Source organism: Solanum verrucosum, unplaced genomic scaffold (genome assembly GCF_900185275.1).
Source record: "Solanum verrucosum unplaced genomic scaffold, falcon-dt-bn FXZP01000252.1, whole genome shotgun sequence".
Classification (NCBI taxonomy): Eukaryota; Viridiplantae; Streptophyta; class Magnoliopsida; order Solanales; family Solanaceae; genus Solanum; species Solanum verrucosum.
The window spans coordinates 3,033,052-3,055,210 of record NW_026019988.1 but is presented as its reverse complement, the minus strand read 5'-3'; the positions used below and the strand labels follow the sequence as shown (position 1 = coordinate 3,055,210).

At 29.6% G+C, this 22,159-nt stretch overlaps 1 protein-coding gene across 2 annotated transcripts in view; it reads left to right on the top strand.

Annotated features, from left to right (window-relative positions):
* The window catches only part of LOC125818914 (glutamine synthetase cytosolic isozyme 1-1), a 176,314-nt gene extending 163,279 nt beyond the window's left edge, over window positions 1-13,035 (top strand). Inside the window, exons 2-13 of one of the 2 annotated variants that reach the window (XM_049498425.1) lie at window positions 9,060-9,166; window positions 9,796-9,835; window positions 9,931-10,034; window positions 10,333-10,381; window positions 10,570-10,676; window positions 10,823-10,910; window positions 11,573-11,701; window positions 11,860-11,934; window positions 12,016-12,069; window positions 12,231-12,268; window positions 12,375-12,534; window positions 12,639-13,035. In XM_049498425.1, the coding sequence (XP_049354382.1) occupies window positions 9,093-9,166; window positions 9,796-9,835; window positions 9,931-10,034; window positions 10,333-10,381; window positions 10,570-10,676; window positions 10,823-10,910; window positions 11,573-11,701; window positions 11,860-11,934; window positions 12,016-12,069; window positions 12,231-12,268; window positions 12,375-12,534; window positions 12,639-12,791 (1,071 nt within the window). In that variant the 5' untranslated portion in view covers window positions 9,060-9,092 and the 3' untranslated portion in view covers window positions 12,792-13,035. Of the gene's footprint in view, window positions 1-8,957; window positions 9,167-9,795; window positions 9,836-9,930; window positions 10,035-10,332; window positions 10,382-10,569; window positions 10,677-10,822; window positions 10,911-11,572; window positions 11,702-11,859; window positions 11,935-12,015; window positions 12,070-12,230; window positions 12,269-12,374; window positions 12,535-12,638 lie in introns of those variants that run through there. The other variant, XM_049498423.1, reaches the window with a different exon arrangement.
* Window positions 13,036-22,159: the final 9,124 nt, after the last annotated feature.

Below are 22,159 nucleotides of genomic sequence, written 5' to 3'. Positions count from 1 at the left end.
AACTTAAATAACATTATATTAAAATTATTGAGATTAAGCGAGTCAAATTGAGCGGGTCAAGACCCAACACATTTTAAAATCCATTTAGCTCAAAGTAAACTTTGACGGATCAGAACCCAACCAATTTCTATTTTAACCTATTTTAATATCTCCAATTTCAATTTAACCCGCCCATTTGACACCTCTGGTCAGAACCATCGGGGGCGAATTTGGATAATGTTTGTTAATTCGATTCATGAATGTTATTGGGCCGTTTCTCTAGCCTCAAAATATTATTTTTTTGTGATCTCTAACAAAAGTAAAGGTACTGTACAAGTTTATAGATACATCTTTTACATGGTGTATGCACTTGAAGTTATTTCAAACATCCTCCACCCATTCCTCTCAAAGTAGTATTTTTCGGCTTGATTCCAAATTAATCAAACTTTAAGTAGGTATCAAATATATATTAAATGAAAAACTAACCAAACAAAGTAGAAGTAATTCCATTGTAAATTTGTGAATCAATATATATCAATTTATCTATCTCATTTTATGTAATATATATTAATCTTTTTATCTGCATAAATAATATAGATTTTTTTTTCTTTTTAAAAACTAATTAATTTCAACATTCTCATTCCTTTAATGACATGATTTATCGGAACTCTTAGGCCTCATTTGTTTGCACTTAATGGAGGTATGAATCTTAATCATTCAGATTCAGCCCATTAAGCGTGTTTGGTGTTTAGGTCTAAATCTGAATGATTCTGATTCAGTCCATTAAGTCTATTTATTTCTTTTTTCAAAAAACCTCTTAATGGACCTGAAAAGGTCTGAACGGATCAGATCTGCAGGAGAGTCTTAACACCATTCAGACTTATTTAATAAGTTATAAAATAATATTGTATCGTCTCTATCCGTCTTTGCGTGACTTTTTCTCTCATAACTACAAATTTTCTTCCTCTCTTTTCTCAATCAAACACCAATGTTTTCCTCTTGAACTGGTAAGTTTTCATAATCTTTACATGTATTTTTTTTATATTAATAATTTTCTTAGGGTGTATTGATGTTTGTCAAGAACACTTGTTGCAATAATATTTTGTGTATTGATGTTCGTCAAGGTTTTTGAGTGAAAAAAAAAACTATTAATGATTAAAAATAATAACTATGTATAAATATTTGAGGTCTCTTATTAGAATTTTGTCTTAGGCCAATAACTTTATTGAGACTCTTTGATCATCAAACCTGCTTGGTAGATAACACTAATATATTATTGTTGTTGAACTAGTTAGTGACAAAAATAATGAATCTCCTAATAATTCTCCATCCCAATCACCTATTTCAGCTGGAAAAAAAATGTTTTGGGGAAGAAAAAAAACTTATTGGTATGAATTGGAAATTGATGAAAAGATGATTACTGCTCTGGAGTTAAAACTTTTTTTATATGTTATGCTTGTTGATTATGATATTTTTTTAATCAAAAAGTAATATATTTTGTTGAAATGAATTTTTATAACATTATATTAATATAATGTTTGATTTCATATACACATTCAGATCGATATTGAAAACAAACAATAATCATTCAGTGTTCAGATTTGGAGACCACATCTTAATATTCAGATGTGTATTCAGATCTAGACACCTAGCTCTTAATGCAAATCTTAATATTCAGACGTGTATTGAGATTCAGAGGTTTGAATCTTAATGAAAACAAATGAGGCCTTACTATGACTCATTTTGAATAAATACATTTTACTATTTTAGACTTACATGTAAAATGACTTATTTCATTTTCTAAAAATGTGTACTTCATTGAATATAAATAAGTTAGGTTGAAGAGAATATCAATTTACTTACCAAAACCGATTTAATCACATGTATTTGTACATATTTTTTCTCAGTACACCTTTTAATTTAATTTAATTTTTTTCTTACTTGTAATTGTTGATTTATAGTAGTTGACGCGATCATTAATTTTAATAGAAAATAAAATTATAGTTTAATCATGTATGTAATAACTTTAAAATAAATGGAAAAAAAAAGAAAAGAAAGATCATAGATAAGATTTGACTTAAACTTTTAGGGTAGTACCTAGAGATTACAGCAATTAGCCAGCCAAACGTGTAAAGGAAGGGCCACCATTGTCGTGGTCGAATGAATATGATTTCGTTATCCTTAATTAAGATTTCGACTCAAAATATGAGGTATGAAAAAATATCTAATATGGAGTACTTTCTCCTCATACTTGATTTGATATGTTGATTTTTAATCGAACGTCGAAATACCCTCTACCTTTATAAAATGGGATAAAACTGCATACACAACCATTCTTCTCAAACTTCATCAATTTTTAGATCCTACTTAATATGTCACTATTGTTATATGTAGTACTTTCTTCCATAGACCTTACACGACATAAATTTAATCAGTCAAATCTTAATATAAATATCGAGCAGGAAAAAAGAAAAGTAAAAGAAGAGAATATGTGCTCAACATGATTGGTCAGAGCATGACATCCAATGAATTTGTTTCTTGTAACTATCATCACCAATTCATCATCCTTCAAAGATTTCATTTATAACTTGCAACAAAAAAATTGTAAAAAATTTGGTATCTGATGCCTTCTTCTTTCTTCCTCCTCATCCATAGGCTAGTGAATATAAAAAGGGAACAAAATAAAACAAATTAAATTGTTACTACACCATTCAAATTGGTCCATATATATAAGGTCAAATCTATATATCTTTTTGATAGTAGATATTATTGTGTGCACCTACTATTCAAATTTGGTTCATTTTGGGTGCACATACAATTGACATGTCTATATATGTTAAATTAAAGACATTGGCGTGTTCTGCCACTTTCAAATTCACGATTCGCTAATGTACATATGTATACTTCATGAAAATCATTTAGTTCAACGATCCTGATATCGTATTTGAGTTTATTTGGACTTGCTTATAAATGAAAAAGATCATCAAGTATTTTTAATTGAAATTTAAATCCGCAATATCACGATTTTCAACTCAGATCATTATAAAATAATTACATCTAAATAAGAACAAGAAGTTGCATTTTAAAAGTAACGATTTGCTATATACCATACCAAACAATGCTGGCTTTCTTGATATATTTAATTAGTCTTGTTTTTAGTAATAAGAATCTTTTTAACTTGTGTTTTGTTTACCACTTCGATTAGCCGCGAACTTTTTGTGTTTATCTGCATATAATAAAATAAAATGCATCTATTTTTTTTTTAAATATCAATGAACCTCGATGCAGTACAATATTATTATTTTTTAATTATTATTATTAATATTACTATTATTTACGTCTAGATAACGGAGCAATTTACAAGAGAATCATATTGTTTTTTTTTTATATCACCACGTTTAAGTATTTAACCGCTATCAGTAGAGGAGCTATAACTTTCAATATAGAAAATTTAAAGTATAAAAAAGTAAACACACAAAGATTTCAATATTAATGTAGTATATATTTGGAGATTCAGACAAATCCCGTATAACGTACACCTTCTATCTTTATTCCGATCTACAACAATAAAAATAAGCTAAGAAACCGTTGTGACATGTTGCAATACATTGATGTATTATAAAAAATATTGTATCTATGTATGAGTTAAATTAAAAAAATTAGCCTTTCACTAATTTTTGAACCTTTTTTTTCTTGTATTATTATTGCTTTTAGTGGTGAGTATTAGTGACCATAAAGTCCCTTCGATTTAAGTCTCTTTCAAATTGAGTAAAATATATATTCATATTCTTCTTTTTTTCAACTATTTTTTCCTTCATATATCTAAAATTTGTCAAACACAAAATGGTATTTCATCATCATGACCATCATCCACATATTTATTTACTATTATTTAAAGATTCATTACATGATATAAATTTGAAGAATCATTTAGCCAACTTGGATGTGATTTATGCGAGGATTAGTAGTTGCAAATTATCAACTATAGTATTAAATTCTTAATCAAGACATTATTATGATGATTACGAGACTGAATAGTAATAATTTATTTATTTTTGTTAAAATTCAACTCTAGTAGTTGTCTAATAAATAATATAATACGATAATGTCATTTTCTAACATTGCATGGTCCATGACCTTTCATTGGCTTTTACCTTTTCAGCTTTTAGTGGCCTTTCTGGTTTCGGAAAAAACATATACATAGCAACTTTATTTTCTATAGTTTTTCGCTTGAAGTGTTCGATATCAATATTAGAATCTGATTAAATATAAAATTATGTATTAAATGACTTATTTTTGGAGCCAACACTTTCAATAATTTTTTTTAGAAATTCAAACTCGAGATATCTGGTTAAAGGTCGAAAGAATCCTAAATCATTATTTTTGCTCCTATCTCTCTATGTTGTGGTGAAATGATAAGTATTTCTCGATTCTAAATTTGAGGCTCAAATTTGAATCCAAACCATAGTCCTGTCTTTAAAAGGGAGCATTGTACCCTGTCCCATTTCAAAGTGAGATTTTTTTATGCGAATTTAAATTGACCGAACATTAAATTATGTATATCCAAACGCAACATAAAAAACAAGAAAAAAAAAACAGAGCAAATTTTCTTTGTGTACTTAATTGTAACTTTAAGATGAATAAGTTTCACATAATATAATAGATAAATTTCAACATTTTTTTCTTGCTTTTGGAGATATTTTATAGTTTATTGTTAGGAAAATAGATCCAGATGCAGATAATCTGTATCCATGAAAGTGACTCAAGCAAAACTATAATATTTATTCAAATTAGTAATTATATTTCCCTTAGTTGACTTAACAATTATTAACAAAAAATACAAATAAGATTCTTTTTTTTTTTTTTGGTACATAAGATTCTTGTAGTTGTGCTAATACACATAGGAATTTTAAACTATAGTATTATTTTAACCAAAATATATAGAATCTTATGAATTGATGTTTAAAGTCAGAGGTTTAATTGTAGGATGTTTGAAGGGAAACAAAAAAGAATTGGCGATTTGAAGATATTCAACTATCTTTATTTTATTTACATAATAAAATCCTTGATCATTCAAATTAAAAATATAAGCACCATAAATGATTAATATGGTTGGATAATACATTTACGGGATAATTTCAAACATCATATGTTTAAATTTAATCATTTCCCCAAAACTTTCATGGGACTAACTTATTTTGATATCACTCGTTAATTTGTACCTCTATTTTAAAATTCTACATATATACTGAGTTTGAACATGTGATGCTTGAGTTAAGCTTAAAAAAAATTAAATATTAGGTAAAATGATTGAAGTCAGATAAAAAGTAGCTAAATCTCAAGAAAAAAAATAATTATAATTAAATAAAAATAATTAAACTTCAATTATATTTTCTTGGACTTCAGTCATGTAGAACTTACATAAATATAGTATATTAAGAAAATATTTACCATTTATAGCAATAACATTTTTTTTCACTTGATCACTTTTAATATATTTGTAAAACAATTTTAATACATATTACAAAGAACAATTTATTATTCACATATAATACAAGTTTTATTGATGGATAGTACATTTATCACACATTTTAATACACTTATAATTCAATGTGTCAATTTCTTACGAAACAAGTATAATATATTTTTAAAAAATAGTTATAATTCATATATATTGCATACATAATTCACTTTTAATACATATTGTGGATTTAACATAGTATTGCTATAAATGGTAATAAATAAAAAATATCGCTAAAATCAGTAATTATTTATTAAAATGTACCAATTCAAGTAATTTTTCCAAATTTCAAATATCACATGTAATATTAAGTTTTATCAAAACTAATTTTAAATATATTTAAGATATTCCAAAGTACGAAAATATTTTAAAAACATACACAAATAAAATAACAACGTCAAAATCACGTATTCAGCAATTGGCCAGGTAGAGGTAAGCGAAAGTCAACTTTACGGCACGATAAGAAATCCTTGCCGTTCAATTTGCCGTATAAATCTGTGACATGTTTGTACGGCTAATATTAAGCCACGTAAAGCAGTTTAGCGTTGAGTCGTTCAAAGGCTTCAGGTTTGGCATCATGTGCTGTAAAATACTTGTTAGTTATTTGGCTTAAGTCATAAACGATCGTTCAAATTTTTTACAATATTTATTTTTACACTTTATATAAGATGTAACATATTCCCAATGAATTATATCATATTCAGTGTAAGATGTGTTCTAAATGAACAATACTGTGATTCAATGTAAGACGTTTTTATGTAGGGGATAACATGTTTACCTCATAAAAAAAAAAAAAAACAATTTTCAAGATTCTCGACTCAAAAATAACATTTTTACCCAATGTAAAACGTGTTTATGTGAGTCAACATTCAATTTGCCTCCCCCTATTATTATTGCTATCTAATACAACATAAAATGTGGGGAGATATTTTGAATAATTTTAAATTATTAATTAGAAACTAATGATAGTTGGCATTAATTCAGAAATAGTTTCAATGAGACAAGTTGATATGACCTTTTTGTATAATCTTCATAGTAAAAATATCATTAATTAGAAACTAATGATAGTTAGCATTAATTTAGAAATAGTTAGCAATCCTCTGGACAACTCTTCATAGTAATATATAATTTATTTTTTCTTCTTGAATGATAAATTTGTTTAAAAAATATCTCTTTATATATAGACAAGTTGATATGACCTTTTTGTATAATCTTCATTTGCATTTTTTTTTTCTTCTTCTTTTGGCATTTTGTCTTTATTGCTTTTCGATTGATTTCTGTTACTAGAACTTATGGATTTACAAAAGACTCATATAATCAATATAGCATCCACCTTAGCATTAGTCTAAATCACCCCATGATATATTGTTTGTTATCGTTCATTTGAAACGTTTCTTTCACAAAAAAATAACCCATAAAAGGACACTTAAAAGTTTCAATTTTTCTTAGCTTTGATTACATGCATGTCATTATTACTTCCCTTCTAAAAAAAAATTAAAATCCTTATCGACGTGTAATAAGTAACACAAATTTAATTCATTACTTCCTATTAATCGATTTTTTCATTCTTTATTACGCCAAATGAATTCTTTTAATTAATACATAGCTGTGGTTTTTTTTAGAACAAAAATAAGCGAATAATGAATTTATACGTAGATACAACATTCCCTTATTTTGTTTTTTAACCCATATAATTTAATCTATTTGATATCAAAACCAAAAAAGATTTAAGAAGCGCGAACCAATTTTTAAAGAAAAAAAACTAGCTAGTTTCATTTAATGATATGAAAATTTTGCTATGATATACTTTTGACTTTTTAGAAATTTGATCTAACAAACTATTGGCTTGATGATTCAATGGTCGAAATGAACCAATCCAAATAAGACAATTGGTAGTTCACTGGTTGTTTGAGATGGCATTGGGTCACACATTTAACAAAACTTCGATTTTTTAAATCTGAAAATTCTAAGTTAAATCATTGGAGTTTACGAATCGGACGATATAACCTATGGTTTGTCTAACAAATTGATCTACCGTACAAGCTACATCGTCATTGGAAAATTAAATATAACCTAATTCATTGAAAAAATAAATTTTAATATATATATATATATATATATATATATATATATATATATATATATATATTACCTACTTATTTGTATAACATATACTTCATCCGTTTTAATTTCTTTGTCCTATTTTCCTTTTAATCTATATCTATTTAAGACTATAAAGTTCATTTTTTCCCGCTTTCTTTAATTTTATGTCAAATCAAAATAGGACAAACAAATGAAAACTGATTGAGTACTATAATGGTACGACAAGAAAAAGGGAAGAATTTTGTTATTGAGGTATGAAATATAAAATGTGTAACATTATATGTACAAAGAAGTTAAAGAAAATTCAATACTTAATATAGTTATTTTTCAGTTCAAGAATTTCAGATTAAACCCCTTGTGTCTCTAGTTCAGTGAGCAGAGCAAACTTACCATAGTTATTTTGTTGCAAATATCTAAAAATATCTTTGAATTACGTGAATAAAATTTTTTGGTTTGCAACAGTACACATGTTGGACGATAGCATGTTTCCAAGAATAAACCAAAAGGTTACTTTAGAGTTTAGACAATAAAATCTCTCACCCTATGACATTTTAAAAATATATATGATATTTGATATTGATTCATAGGTTTTATTAAATTTAAATTCATATGTTATAAGACTTTTTTCAGGAGCAACACTCTAAAGAGAATTTCTTTTTCTTTTTAAAAATTAGAATCTCAAACTTTTGACTAAGGATTGAGAGATCTCAATCATCTCACTACGACCCGAGATCTTTTGACATTATGAGTAAAGAAATGTGGTAAAACGGATAAAGTTAATAGAGAAAGCAGCAGTTCAATTACTCTCTTATAAACATTATAATCATAAAAAAAAATATAAAAAAATCTTGTGCATTGAAAATTACCTACTATAGGCAACTCCTATTTTATTTTTTAAAATTTCTTTTGACTAGTTACCTACTCTTGAGAAAAAAATAATTTTTTGAATTTGTGTTTGGAATTTGTTTTTTTGAAGTATTAAAAGTGGATGTCTCACAAACTCAAAAATTGGCCTAAAAGTCAGTTTTTGAGAACTTGAAATTTTGATTTAAAATCTATGGTCAAACGCTGCTTTAATATGTGTTTGGTATTGAGGAAATGTTTTTAATATTTCCTCATGTTTGATTGAACAATTTTTTCTCATCTTATAAGGGTCTCGGATTCAAGTCATACGATGTAATAAAATTGTCTTGGTAAGAAAACATTTTAATATAATCCATCATAAGATATTCTGACACGAATTTAAATTGAATTAAACCTATGAGACACTGAAAGAAACAAACATTAATTAGAAGTTGAATAAGTAATAATGACATATATATATTATGATAATAGTAATTGTGAATACTTTTATACAACCAACACTCTCTCTAGCTGCCTATAAAAACAGAGGAAACTGCTTCTCTTTATCTTCACCTCTGCTTATACAAATTAATTAAATTCTCTCATTCAACAAATTCAAACTTTGAATTATTATTATTTTCACATAATGGCTCATCTTTCAGATCTTGTCAATCTCAATCTCTCTGATTCCTCTGACAAAATCATTGCTGAATACATATGGTTAGTTCTTTTGTATCATTCTTTTTGGTTCTTATGAATTGAGGCAACACTCGAATTTGAGTTTATACGTTTTGAATTCCAAAAAATGACAATTTACCGAGTTTTGAATAGATCTTTTAATACAAATACAGTGTTAGAGTCAAAAGGTCAAAGTTGTTGAGTTGTGTCGAACCCATAAGCTATAAGCAGAACTGTAACTCAACACCTTGTTTACAAATTTGTTTTCTCCAATGCTTCATTTGTGCCTTATTTTATTAGTTTGAAATTTTGTTATGATAAAGTCTCAATTTGTTTTTCAAAATCCAAATCCAAAATGGTGAATTGTTAAGTTTTCATAATCAGTTAATTCATTAGATTCATTTTTTCTCTTTATTGTCACAAGAGAAGTAGCATGTACATTGGTATTTTGAACTCCCTAACTTTAAAATAAAAATAAAAAATTGTTTCTCTTTTGAATTAATGATGATTTGAGACATATATATGGGACTTCAATATAGTCAGATACCAAACACCGGGTGGAAATAAGAAAAGCAAAAGGAAACATTATATATGTAAAATGGAATCTTTTGCTTCTATGGTGATTAATGATTATGTTGTTTTGATGTTAATCATGTTGTGTTTATAATCAGGATTGGTGGATCAGGAATGGATGTAAGGAGCAAAGCCAGGGTAATAAATCTTTATTTTATATAACATAGTTGTATTTTTATTTTCTGTGGATAATATGTGAAGAATTCTAAAATTATTTTATTTCTTATATAAAGACTCTATCTGGTCCTGTTGATGATCCTTCAAAGCTTCCCAAATGGAATTATGATGGTTCTAGCACAGGTCAAGCTCCTGGAGAAGACAGTGAAGTGATCCTATAGTAAGTATACAAAATTTATTATGCGGGGTGGGGAGTTTTGAAAATTCTATAAATTGCTATGCAGGGCGTGGTGTGTTGAAATTAGAAAAAAATGCTATGCGGGGCAAGACAGGGATTGAAAATAAAAAAAATGTTTTGCAGGGTGGGGTAGGGCGTGTTGAAAATAAAAGAAATTGCTATGAGGGCACGGATTGATATTTTTATGAGTCAAACCTCCACTTGTATGTCTCAGCTCCGTCCCGCCCCATTGCCATCCCTATGGACACTTATCTGAATGCTTATTGTAATTTTGATGCAGTCCTCAAGCAATTTTCAAGGATCCATTCAGGAGGGGCAACAATATCCTGGTGAGTAAAACATTTACGTTTGAGTTTAACTTTTATTTACTGTCAAACATATATAAAAACAACAATTACACGTAAGCGTCCATAGAAATTCTTTATGTTATCAGTGTATATAAGTTAAAACCTTTACTAGTTTACTTTATACATATCATTGACATTTTTTTCCTTTTTTTTTTTTTTTTTACTTAAAGGTCATCTGTGATTGTTACACCCCAGCTGGTGAACCAATTCCAACAAACAAGAGGCACAATGCTGCTAAAATATTTAGCAACCCTGATGTTGTTGTTGAGGAACCATGGTACTTACATATCCGTTTTTTTATGGTGTCTTCTGAGCTAGTTTGCGTGAATATTAACATATCCACTTAAGCTTTCAAATTGATTTTTTTTTTTCCTTGTGTCATTTTGGAAATTCCTTAACTTTTTGATATATTGTGTAAATTAGGTATGGTCTTGAGCAAGAATACACCTTGCTACAAAAGGAAATTAATTGGCCTCTTGGATGGCCTATTGGTGGTTTTCCTGGACCACAGGTAAATTTTTCAACAACCTTTTCCCCACTTCACATGCTAATTTTCCTCTTCTTTTTTCCACATCTTTCGAGATATGTTGTTCGGATTCTTCAAAAATTTTAACGTATCCGTGGGATCCTCCAATCGGGGTGCGACAACATTTTTAGAGGATCCGAACAACAACTTTCAAGCATTTGTTCTTAGTACCTAATTGAGATTTATGTTCACATGGGAAGAAAAAAAGAGAGGGGGAAACATGGACACGGCAATATTTTTGGAGGGTTCGAGCAACATAGCTTTCAGGCATATGTTCTCAATACCTAATTAGACTTATCTTCACATGGGAAAAAAATAGAATAAAAGGGGGAAAAAGTATCACATATTTAGTTTTTCAACCATTATCTTTTTCTTGCTTTTAAACTTTTTCCTCTTATAGTTGCATTGATGATGATAATACGCAAATATTGCTCTTCTCAATATGCTATTTTCTCTGTTTCAATTTGTTAGTCTTACTTTCATTTTTAGTACATTTAAAACGAATGCATCTTTTCTTTTTCAGCAACTCTTTAATTCTAACTTTCCACATGATATGTTTAAGACCAGACGATTTAGTGACAATTCACATTTTCCCTTGTCCTATCGCGATTTGTGATGATTTTGACTAATTTTTTGATCGCTCTTAGGGACCATACTACTGTGGAATTGGATCTGGAAAGGCTTTTGGACGCGATATTGTTGATGCTCATTACAAGGCATGTATCTATGCCGGGATTAACATTAGTGGTATCAACGGAGAAGTGATGCCTGGACAGGTATGCAAATCCAGAATATAAAGTCAGTGAGTTCAGAATGAGTGTAAAACTATAATATGTATAAAACAAAATGAACTCACAGAACTTGCTTTAGATTCGCCTCTGCCTCAGTTTGGATGATTATTGATTTGTTGTTTGCTTTATTTGACGTAATGCAGTGGGAATTTCAAATTGGACCTTCAGTTGGCATTGCATCAGGTGACGAGTTGTGGGCAGCTCGTTACATTCTCGAGGTAATGTAGCCAAGTTATCGATAAATTTAGCCTAAATATCAGTTCATTTCTCTTATTCTGTCGATTTTGGTTGTTAAACAGAGGATTACAGAGATTGCTGGAGTTGTCGTGTCATTCGACCCCAAACCTATTCCGGTAAGATCATTATTTTGTGCACTTGTCGTGTGAACCAAAATACTCTTTACAGTTTCAACTTCAATAGTTCGTTTTTCCCCTTCAAATTTCAATCAAATCATGTCCAAACGCTTAAGTTTGCTAACTTCAAATACTCGTTTTTGTAACTTCTTGACTATCAGGGCGACTGGAATGGTGCAGGAGCGCATACAAATTACAGGTAGAGTAATAGTAACTAATAACATTTCATATTCAACTCCGCGATTAGTACTTTTTTCTCTCTATCTCAAAATGATTGAAACTTTGGAATGTTTTTTTTTTTTCAGTACCAAGTCCATGAGGAATGAGGGAGGGTATGAAGTTATCAAGAAGGCTATTGAGAAGCTTGGACTTAGGCACAAGGAGCACATTGCAGCATATGGTGAAGGCAATGAACGTCGTCTCACTGGAAGACACGAAACAGCTGACATCAACACGTTCAAATGGGTATGATGAAACTCTAGTCTTTTATACTGTTAGTGTATATAAGTTAAATTCCATGAAAATAAGTCTTGTATCTGATTTTGAGTTAATGTTTTTGTATTGTTTAGGGTGTTGCAAATCGTGGTGCATCCATTCGTGTGGGAAGAGACACGGAGAAGGAAGGCAAGGGATACTTTGAGGACAGGAGGCCTGCATCGAACATGGATCCATACATCGTGACCTCTATGATCGCGGAGACTACCCTCCTGTGGAACCCTTGAACGCGTATGGGATGAATATTCTCGGGTGCAACATATGGAGAAAGAATTGAATTTCTTAACAACCCTTTCCTCACATGTCCTTAAGAGAGTTATGTAGCTAGTAATTTTGATATATTATGTTGTTTTCTAAGTTTCAATTTGTATTGTACTCAGCAAGCCTGAGTTCATTGCCAAAATGATTTGGCAATGTTGTTAAAAATAAGAGTTTTAATCTTATTAATAACAATATGGAAGGGTTTAACTTAGTCTACTTTTCAGAAATGCATATGTTCTGTTTTATTAGCTGTGATTGTTTGCAAAATTTCTTCAACATAAAAGAAACGATGGTTCGGTGCACGAAGTTCCCACTCTACAAGGAGCTTGGGAGGTTCTTACGTACGCAATCTTATCTTACGATTGTTTTTGCGGCTTGAACACATGAGTTGATTTGAAGGTTTCCTTCACATAAAGAAAACAATAGCCCCATGCACGAAGTTTCCGCTCTGCTGGCCTAGGAATTGTCGGGATCACATAGGTTCTTATGTACGTAACCTTCTCTTGCATTTCTACAAGAAACTGTTTTTGCAGCTTGAACTCATGACCTCTTCATCACAGGATGATAACTTTTATCTTAATATCCCGTCATAAATTCACCATGAAAGAATAAACAATTAAAAGGATCTTTTAAAAAAAATCAGTTTATTGGTATTAAGAAAATAAACAAGTAAGAAAAAATTAATGAACATTGAATCTCATTAAAGAACATTCTTTTTGTTATAAATCCACTGCATAGTGGATTGTCCATTTGATTTACTCAAGAATTATTTGAATTTATGTATGTATAATTTCAAAGTGATAAGAACCTTTTTGGATAACCATGTACTACTAGTTTGGGCTCTTAACAAAGTGACCTTTGGGAGTGATATCTCAACACTATAAATAGAGACAACATTCACCATTTGAAAGATACACTTGAATAGAAGAAAAATCCTCTTCTTCATCTCCATATCTTGTTTTCTTTTCTTTATATTATATTATATTATTCTGAGCTTATATTTTATAATACTTTTATTTATTTATACTACCAGACAGAGTATCTAGCAGTTTTTTATTAAAATAAAAATACTCAATAGAAATAAGTACAAGCAAGGAGACTAGGCTTTACTTTATCAATCCTAACGAGCAGTAGCGGATCCAGGATTTAGAGTCCGTTGGTGCCAAATAGACTTATCGATTAAATTAATTTTATATTTGATTAAATTATTTGTCTTTTCGATATATATCATAAATCAATCAATAAAATGTAAATAATAAGATATTACACTTTTATTGAGTATTTAATCAAATAAAAGAAAAGTCAAAGGAGTAATAATGTAATTAATTTAATTTAAGTCAATAACAATTATAAAAAAATAAAAATAAAAATTGTGCCAACTGTTTTTCCTTAAAAAAACGTGCTTGGAGTCTTTTTTTTTTCTTAAATAACGTCTGCATCAAATTTCTCAAAAAAATAGGTACAAATGGGATTCGAACCCGCAACATCAGCTTTCTAAAGTTGCCCTCCTACCATGGCACCACAAGACAGTTTTGTTCTGTGGGTGGAATGCTTTATATTAATATAAATATTATATATATATACCTATGTATATATAGAGTTTCCGTCGAAGTTCGGGGGTGGCGTGGCACCCCCAAACCTCTGCATAGATCCGCCACTGCTAACGAGGTAACAAAACTATACTAAATTAACAAGCACTAAAGATCATCCACTTCTTTTTTTAAGAGGAACTTTCACATATAGCCACTCAATAATAACCTAATTATTCTTCATAGCTATAGTTTGATAATTACATTTCGTAGCTACATATCATAGGGAGGAGAGAGGTGAGCGAGACTAGGGGAGAGAGGAGAGAGGCGAGCGAGAGAGGACAAAGAGTGGGAGAGAGGTGAATTGTATATGTATATCAGTTAGATAATTGTATATTATACATATGTATTTGTATATTCTGGCGAATTATACATATACAAACGTGGCCAATTATACAAACTCAAAATCAGCCAACGTAATTAATATATAATGTTAGTCGCGAATGATAATTATAGCAAACTATAGGTATGATGAGTAATTAAGTAGTATAAGTTCGCTTAACCATGTAATTTTCCTTTTTTTAATAACCTCCTAATCTTCTCGTCTATTTTCTTTCTTCGGCTACAACTTAGTACTGTTTGGGCTAAATGAAGGCAAAACAGACTTGGATTTGGGCCAAGTCTATATATCTGGCCCATGAGTTTTGTTGATTCAAGAAGTTTTCTGTACAGGAGCTATGAAGCCCATATTAGCAAGGAGAATGGAAAACTAAAACCTCTAGCTAGGTGTTTACATCAAATCACGTAAAATTTACTATTATTAAGTGATTTAATCAGACGTTAATGAATACCCGTCATACGTATAACATATAGTATCATTTTAGGTGGTGGTTCCCCATTACCTACAACATACCCTATCACATCTAATTGACGTGCACATACAGTTTGAAAACATGTTATACCTTAGATCCAATTAGTCACACCACAATTGATGTCTTCATGTACATTCAAAATCTAATTAATATATATATATTCACACGGTTATATTAGGATTAGATATTACAGGCACACAAATACAATGCATTTTGCTATGTTTTGAAAGAAAAAAAAAGGGAAAAAACTTGCCCCCACCGGTACACTACTTATAAAGTTTTCCCTAAAATATTTAATTATAGAAAAGAAAAATAAATATATTTGCGTGGATATGATTATAAAATGACAACACACAATAAAATTTATGAATTAGTAGATATTTTTAGAGACCATATATAGTGGCTATTAATTGAAATTTGATTGGATATTATGCAAAAAAAATTCTTTCCACTTATTCTTTCAGTATAACTAATCAGTTTTATTTTAGGATTACAGCTAATGACTTATTATTATACTCTATTTTTGTTTGTTTAACGATGTTAAATGACTTTACTAGATGCCACTTACTAGGTGTTCACCACACATAAATTAGACTAAACAACCAGCCGACCGCCACAACAAATTGTTTGTTTACTAATTAATATATGATAAATATATTTTACTTAGTACTCTTTTCGTTTTAATTATGTCACACGGTTTAATTAGGTGCATAGTTTAAAGAAAAAAATTGAAAAACTTATGGTAAAAATAAATATTTTATTGGTTTGGTTATTGATTTAACGTATTTAAAAATGAAAACCGATAAATTAAATAGATAACACATAGAACCGAACTGAACCAATCGATGCACATAGTAATAGCAACAATACGAATGCCTACGTTTCAATTTTATGTGACATATTCGAAAGTTAAATTAATTAAATCTGAATATCAATTCGAATATAAATAATTAAATTATTTGAAACGATATATATAGATACCAGAAAGTACGTAAAGAGTTGTCACATTAGTTAACAATTTTCTTTTAAAAAAAAAATATTATTTATGAAAACATGGTAAGATAAAGTAAAATAATCTAATTGTGCCAAGTGAATTAGAGGGAATAAAACTTCTTAACTCTTGAATTTAATTAAGTTGTATACATTGACCAAATCTTTTAGGCTATCAAGTTAAACTTCACTTATATCCATCATAAAATATATGGGAAGAGGAATATATTTTAAACATTAAGGAGTTCTAAAATATTTAGTAAGATATTAAAATAATTAATAATTAAGAAATTTTAAAATATATGGAAAAAATAAAATATTTTTTTTTATAAGATACATCACAAAAGATTGAAAGCAACGTAAAACCACATCAGAAAAAAATAGGAATTTTGCCAGCATAACTTAGCCCTAAAATTTGGCATAAACCCTCTAAATTTATGTTTTGGTATCTAATAGCTCAAATACATTTTTTTTTTTTATAGAAATTTTATGATTACCAAAATAAGTTTTTATTTTTTATTTTTTAAAGGTTCACATTTTTTCAAATAACTTTTTAACCATCATATATGACATCTTTATCATTTATATAGATAAAATATTTATCTTAGCATTGTTGACACCCAATTTTGACCCTCCTCGATAATAATTAATTTCCAAGCTTCTTATTTTTTCAAACGATTTAGAATAATTAGCCTCATAAAATTCAAATATTTTTCAACGTTATTTTAAGTATTTCATTCGGTTTTTATAGTTTTTAAGCGATAAATATGTTTCATATAATTATATATATATAATTAGTATATTTTATGAATATCAGAAAATCACCTCAAAAGATTTTACATTTTTTGAATTGAATAATTTATTAATTTAGTTTGGTTTAAATTATGGTTAATTTTAAAAATTAATTAGTTTATAGATGAATTGATTATTTTATTTTGTTAAGAATGAGAAGCTCTTAAATTAATTATATTAATTTTTCTTATTAAGATTTTTAACTGAATTTACAAATAAAATTTAATTTAATTAAGTGTGTAATCTCAATTACAATTCAATTTGGCTTAATTAGTAATATCAAAAAGACCAACTTTGGGACAATCCCTTTTACTAGCCCACTTCTCAAACAAAACAAACCCAACACCTTAATTTCAATGCAATCAGCAGCCCACAAAATAACCCACTACAACACCATACCAGCGACCCCACCTTGTTGTTCTTCTTTTTCACGCGAAACCCAGAGAAATCGAAAGCCCAGAATCGCGAGCAACAACCTAGAAACTCGTCCAAAGCAGCCACGCAGTGAGCCCATCGAATCGAGTCTCGCGCGCGTTTCTCTTCCGCATCGTGTTCCTCTCCATATGAAGAATCTTCCAGGTGTTACAATCTCGTAGCTCGTTCGTCCTTCCTCTCTAAATCAAGCGGCCCTCATCGTTTTTTTGTTGGGAATGGTACGAAAATCCATTGGTAGCTTGATCCTTTTCAAGAAATTCGAAATCAAACTCATCCAATTTCAACCCGATTTCCCTCCCTTTTTGGCCCTAATTTCCATCTATAAATAGCTCATTCTTCTTCGTTATTTAGGTTGGTCTGGGGGCTGGTAGACGAATAGAAAGAAATAAGGAGAAAAGTTGGGAAGAAAAGATAAGTTGGAGGTGAAAGAGCTTACAGAGACATAATATTCTCAAAGTGAAAAATCATAAAAGAATACATCTACGATACATTTCTGGGGTGCTGAAATTCAGAAGAACTCTCTAAGCTTTTCTGTGTTCGTGGAAGTTCGCCTCCACTCGTCTTCGTTCTAGTTCGCTGCCCGGAGAAAAGTAACGTCTTCGTCTTCATAATACTTTTTTCGCTTGCTCTTCTATTTCGGAGTGACATTATGATGTTTGAAAGTTTTTTTTTTATTTCTGGAGTTATTTGTTGTTAAGTTACCACTGAGTTGATGTTGTTTAATATGATGTATGTGTTCTTAGAGTCTGCTGTAATATCGATTTAATGTTTTGAAGATTGTATTCATTGTTGATATTCCCCTGCTATTTCATTCGAAGTTTTGTTTGTCGTTTCCCTTTCTGATCTCACTTTTGAATATCGATTGATTTGTATTGCTGCTTAGCATTTGACGTCTTATCCTTCATTCTTTCACTTCAAGTTGAGGGAATGAACTAAGATGTCAATATTCTGGGTTCATGTTCCGTATTTACTGCCGTTTTGAGTTCATAGAGATGCGGTTCGGTTCGAGCATATCCAGTTTCATATCCATATCTCGCAAATCCTGATTCTTCTATTACATAATACCTATCAGCAGGCTGGGTATTTGTGGAAGCAGAAAGGGGCTGTGAGTCTTGCCAGTTCGAAAGTGCCTTTGACGGAAGTCTTCAAATTCGCTCACATTACGATCCCTTTTCGGAAGGAGCCATGAAAGCTTCTATCGTTCTATTCTCGTGTGACGACATCTATGATTGTGAAATTAAGGAATGAGATTGTGTTTGCTATTGCTCGTTTTGATCATTTACTTGGTTGTTTTGAGTCGAGTTTATTTCGAGGGGTAAGCCTTATTTTCCTTCTCCAGGTTGCATATACCCTGTCGTCCAGTTTTTCCCTACAAGTTCGTTATCATTTACTTAGTTGTTTTGAGTCGAGTCTATTTCGAGGGGTAAGCCTTATTTTCCTTCTCCAGGTTGCATATACCTTGTCGTCTAGGTTTTCCCTGCAAGTTCGTTTTCTGTGGTTCATCTTTTGTCTCTTAAAATGTTGCATTTTTGAAGTTCGTATGCCATGTCGTTGCTTGGGAGTCAGTTTGTCATTCATTGCCTTCGCATGTTTTAACTCTTCCAGCCAAGGACTTGTTTAAAAATGAGAATTTTGGGGCTGTTCTTTAGCATTTCCCAAAGAGTCATTCTCGGATCAGTGAAAGCTCTTTCTTATGCATTTTTAATTCTTTAATTCGTTATCTTTAGACCCATGTTCGAGTTGGTTGATATAAGATTTTTGTACTAACTTGTTGAATGTGGTTGCTTAAGTAAGTGGTCTGTCTTTTTCATTTTTGTTTCCAAAAGTTGATCTGTTTTGTCTTTGTTTTAAAATGAACCTGCCGAAGTAATTTTTCTCCTTAAAAATCTCCCTCCTGTTTGGTTTCCTTTTTATTTTTAGCATATTGCCTTGTGAACCTGCTATGCGTTTGGGCTTGTCCGTTAGTATTTTTATTATTTAGTATGAGTTGATCTACCTTCTTAAGTTTGAATGCTCTAATCCCAATATTGAATCTTCTTCTATTTGTTTATCAATCAATTTGTAGCATGTGAACTCTCATCATTAATCCATTATAGTCTTGCTTGTTGATAAGAATAGTAGTAATTTGTCATTTGCTACATATTTAGAGTCACATGTAATTTATGACATATACTTTTGAATCATGATTTTTCTTTTATGTGGTTGATTGGTTAAGTTAGAATTTGGAATCCCATATATTGTGCTCCTATTCACTGAACTTGCTTATTGTCAAATTTTTCTGTGAGTAATGATTTGCTATGGCAAATTAAAATTGTTTCATCTCATTGTCTAAATCATGCTTGAGTTATCTTCATCTCTTTATAATGTTCGATACTCGAAACAATAGCATATGGGTTCCTTTTTACTTAATGTCTTCCATTAAATGAATGACTTGTTATTTACATGTTTTATTCATTCTTGTCACATGTGAACGCTGTCGGAGTCCATTGGATTCAATTTTTTCTTGCATATCGGGTTGTTTGAAACCCAAACCCTTTCCGAGTCAGACAACCATTAAAATCAACGAACAGGTCCCGGAGTTGAAAGAATATGTAGCAGATTGGAGAATTGAAAAATTGGGCCAAAGGCCCACTCTTTATTTCAAAAGTCGTATTTTGTTATTTTTTGGGCCTAAGTCCACTTACTATTATATGGAAAAACTACAGAATATGGCAAACATCAATATACATTAAAGATAAATAGCTACAGTTTTTATTTTTATTTTTATGTTATATGGATATAAGAAAAACTTGACCAAAAAGAGATTGACGTTTGTTGGTTTTTTTCATTTTTTTATATAGTCGAATACTTGCACACTTTTGCTACCTATACATTCTATTATTTTTCATTTTTTTTTGTTTATGTATTGTCAAATATATCCATCTTTTGTTTAACAACAATGTATTCATATGTATACTATATTGGTTTATTCATTTTTTGTTTAACAACAATGTATTCATTTTTCAAATTATCGTGTTCATATGCTAAATTGTGATACTTTATCTTGTTTAATATATTAATACATGAAGTTTTTACAAATACTTGTATCCTTGATATATTAATACTTTAAATTTTATAAATAAAGATACTAATTTGAATTTGTACAATTAATACAGTTTCCTTATTTAGTTCATTTTAATTAAAACTGTATTAGTGTATAAATAGAAAAATAAAAAACATATACAATATTATAGCTAGAAAAAAAGTTAAATTGTAGTCATTTTTTATAAATACCATATTTATAGCTATTGTACTTTAATAACCCTATAAATATAGTCATTTTTGTAAGTTGCTCTACTATTATCTTGTTAGAGTTTAGGACAGGTGAAAGAGTTGGGCCTAAGGCCCATAAGAAATGCATTTTCTTTATATTAGACTAAGACAGGTACATATGATGTGAATGACCATAAGGCCAAATTAGAATTAAGCCGAAGTACTGGCCCAGGCGGACAGAACCAGACTTGGGCTCAAATCTTCTTTCCTTATCTATTTATTTGCTATAAGATGTTTACATGTTTATTTAATTTTAAGGTTTCCTAATCAATTCCCCAAAAGATAGTCACTTCGGGATTTTCTAAAGACTAAATAATCATATGCTTATTTTTCTACTTAAATTTCTTTAAAATTTTACTTAATAATATTTTTAATATATCCCTCTACCCTAAAAATGATTTTAAGTCTTAATTGCTGATTCCCTCTATTTAATCAAGTATGCCAATTTTCTTTAAAATAACTAGCCAAATAGTTAATTATCGGATAATCGTGTGTTAGCGGACATTTCGGGTGCTTTTAAATCCTTCCCAAAATGTTAATGTGAACCCCGAACCCTTTAATATATTCAATTGATTTATGTTTTAATCTTTTGAAAAAATTAGTTTTCTTAATTTTTCTTTTAAAAATTAAGTGACGACTCTTAAAAAACAACGTCGTTTTTATTCTTTTTTAAATAAAACAAGCATTAACTCCTATTTTTAAAATTATTTGGTTATTATATATAATTTTATTTGTTGAATCAGACACATACAAAGCACGTATACTAAATTAGTAATTTAAAAATTCTCTACACTATATGAGCTATGGCTATAGAAATAACTTGTTCTTGAATCATTCCCTTATTTTTAAAAAAAAATATATTTCACATGAAAAATCAAATTCTGACCAACAAAATAAAAGAGATAGCTAACCAACTGATTAAGTTACTAAAACCCTCCTAATTTTTTTTGTTTACTAACCCCACTATGCTAAAAGCAACCATATTTCTTCATATATAATAAAGAATAGAACTAGCTTTTAAGTCCCACATATTCTAATTCTAAAATCCATATTTTTTTCTATCAAGAAATGCAATCTTCATCTCCACATAAGAAAACCATCACCAAATATTGTTGTTCCAATTCATGATAAATATAATAATAATAATATTTCCCTTCTTGATAAGTATGAGATTGAAAGAATCTTAAAGGAGTTAAATCACTACATAGAAACTAGTAGTGCAAGTCAAAAAATTGGTCATGATGTGCAAATTATGAGGATTAAGAAATCAAAAGGGTGGCTATGGTTTAAATATGGCATGATGATGTGTAAATCAAGGCATGATGTTGTGGTGGGGAGTAGTAGATTTTTCGGCAATCCGCGATCGCCGGAGAAACATGCTCCGGCAGGCAATGGCGGTGACAA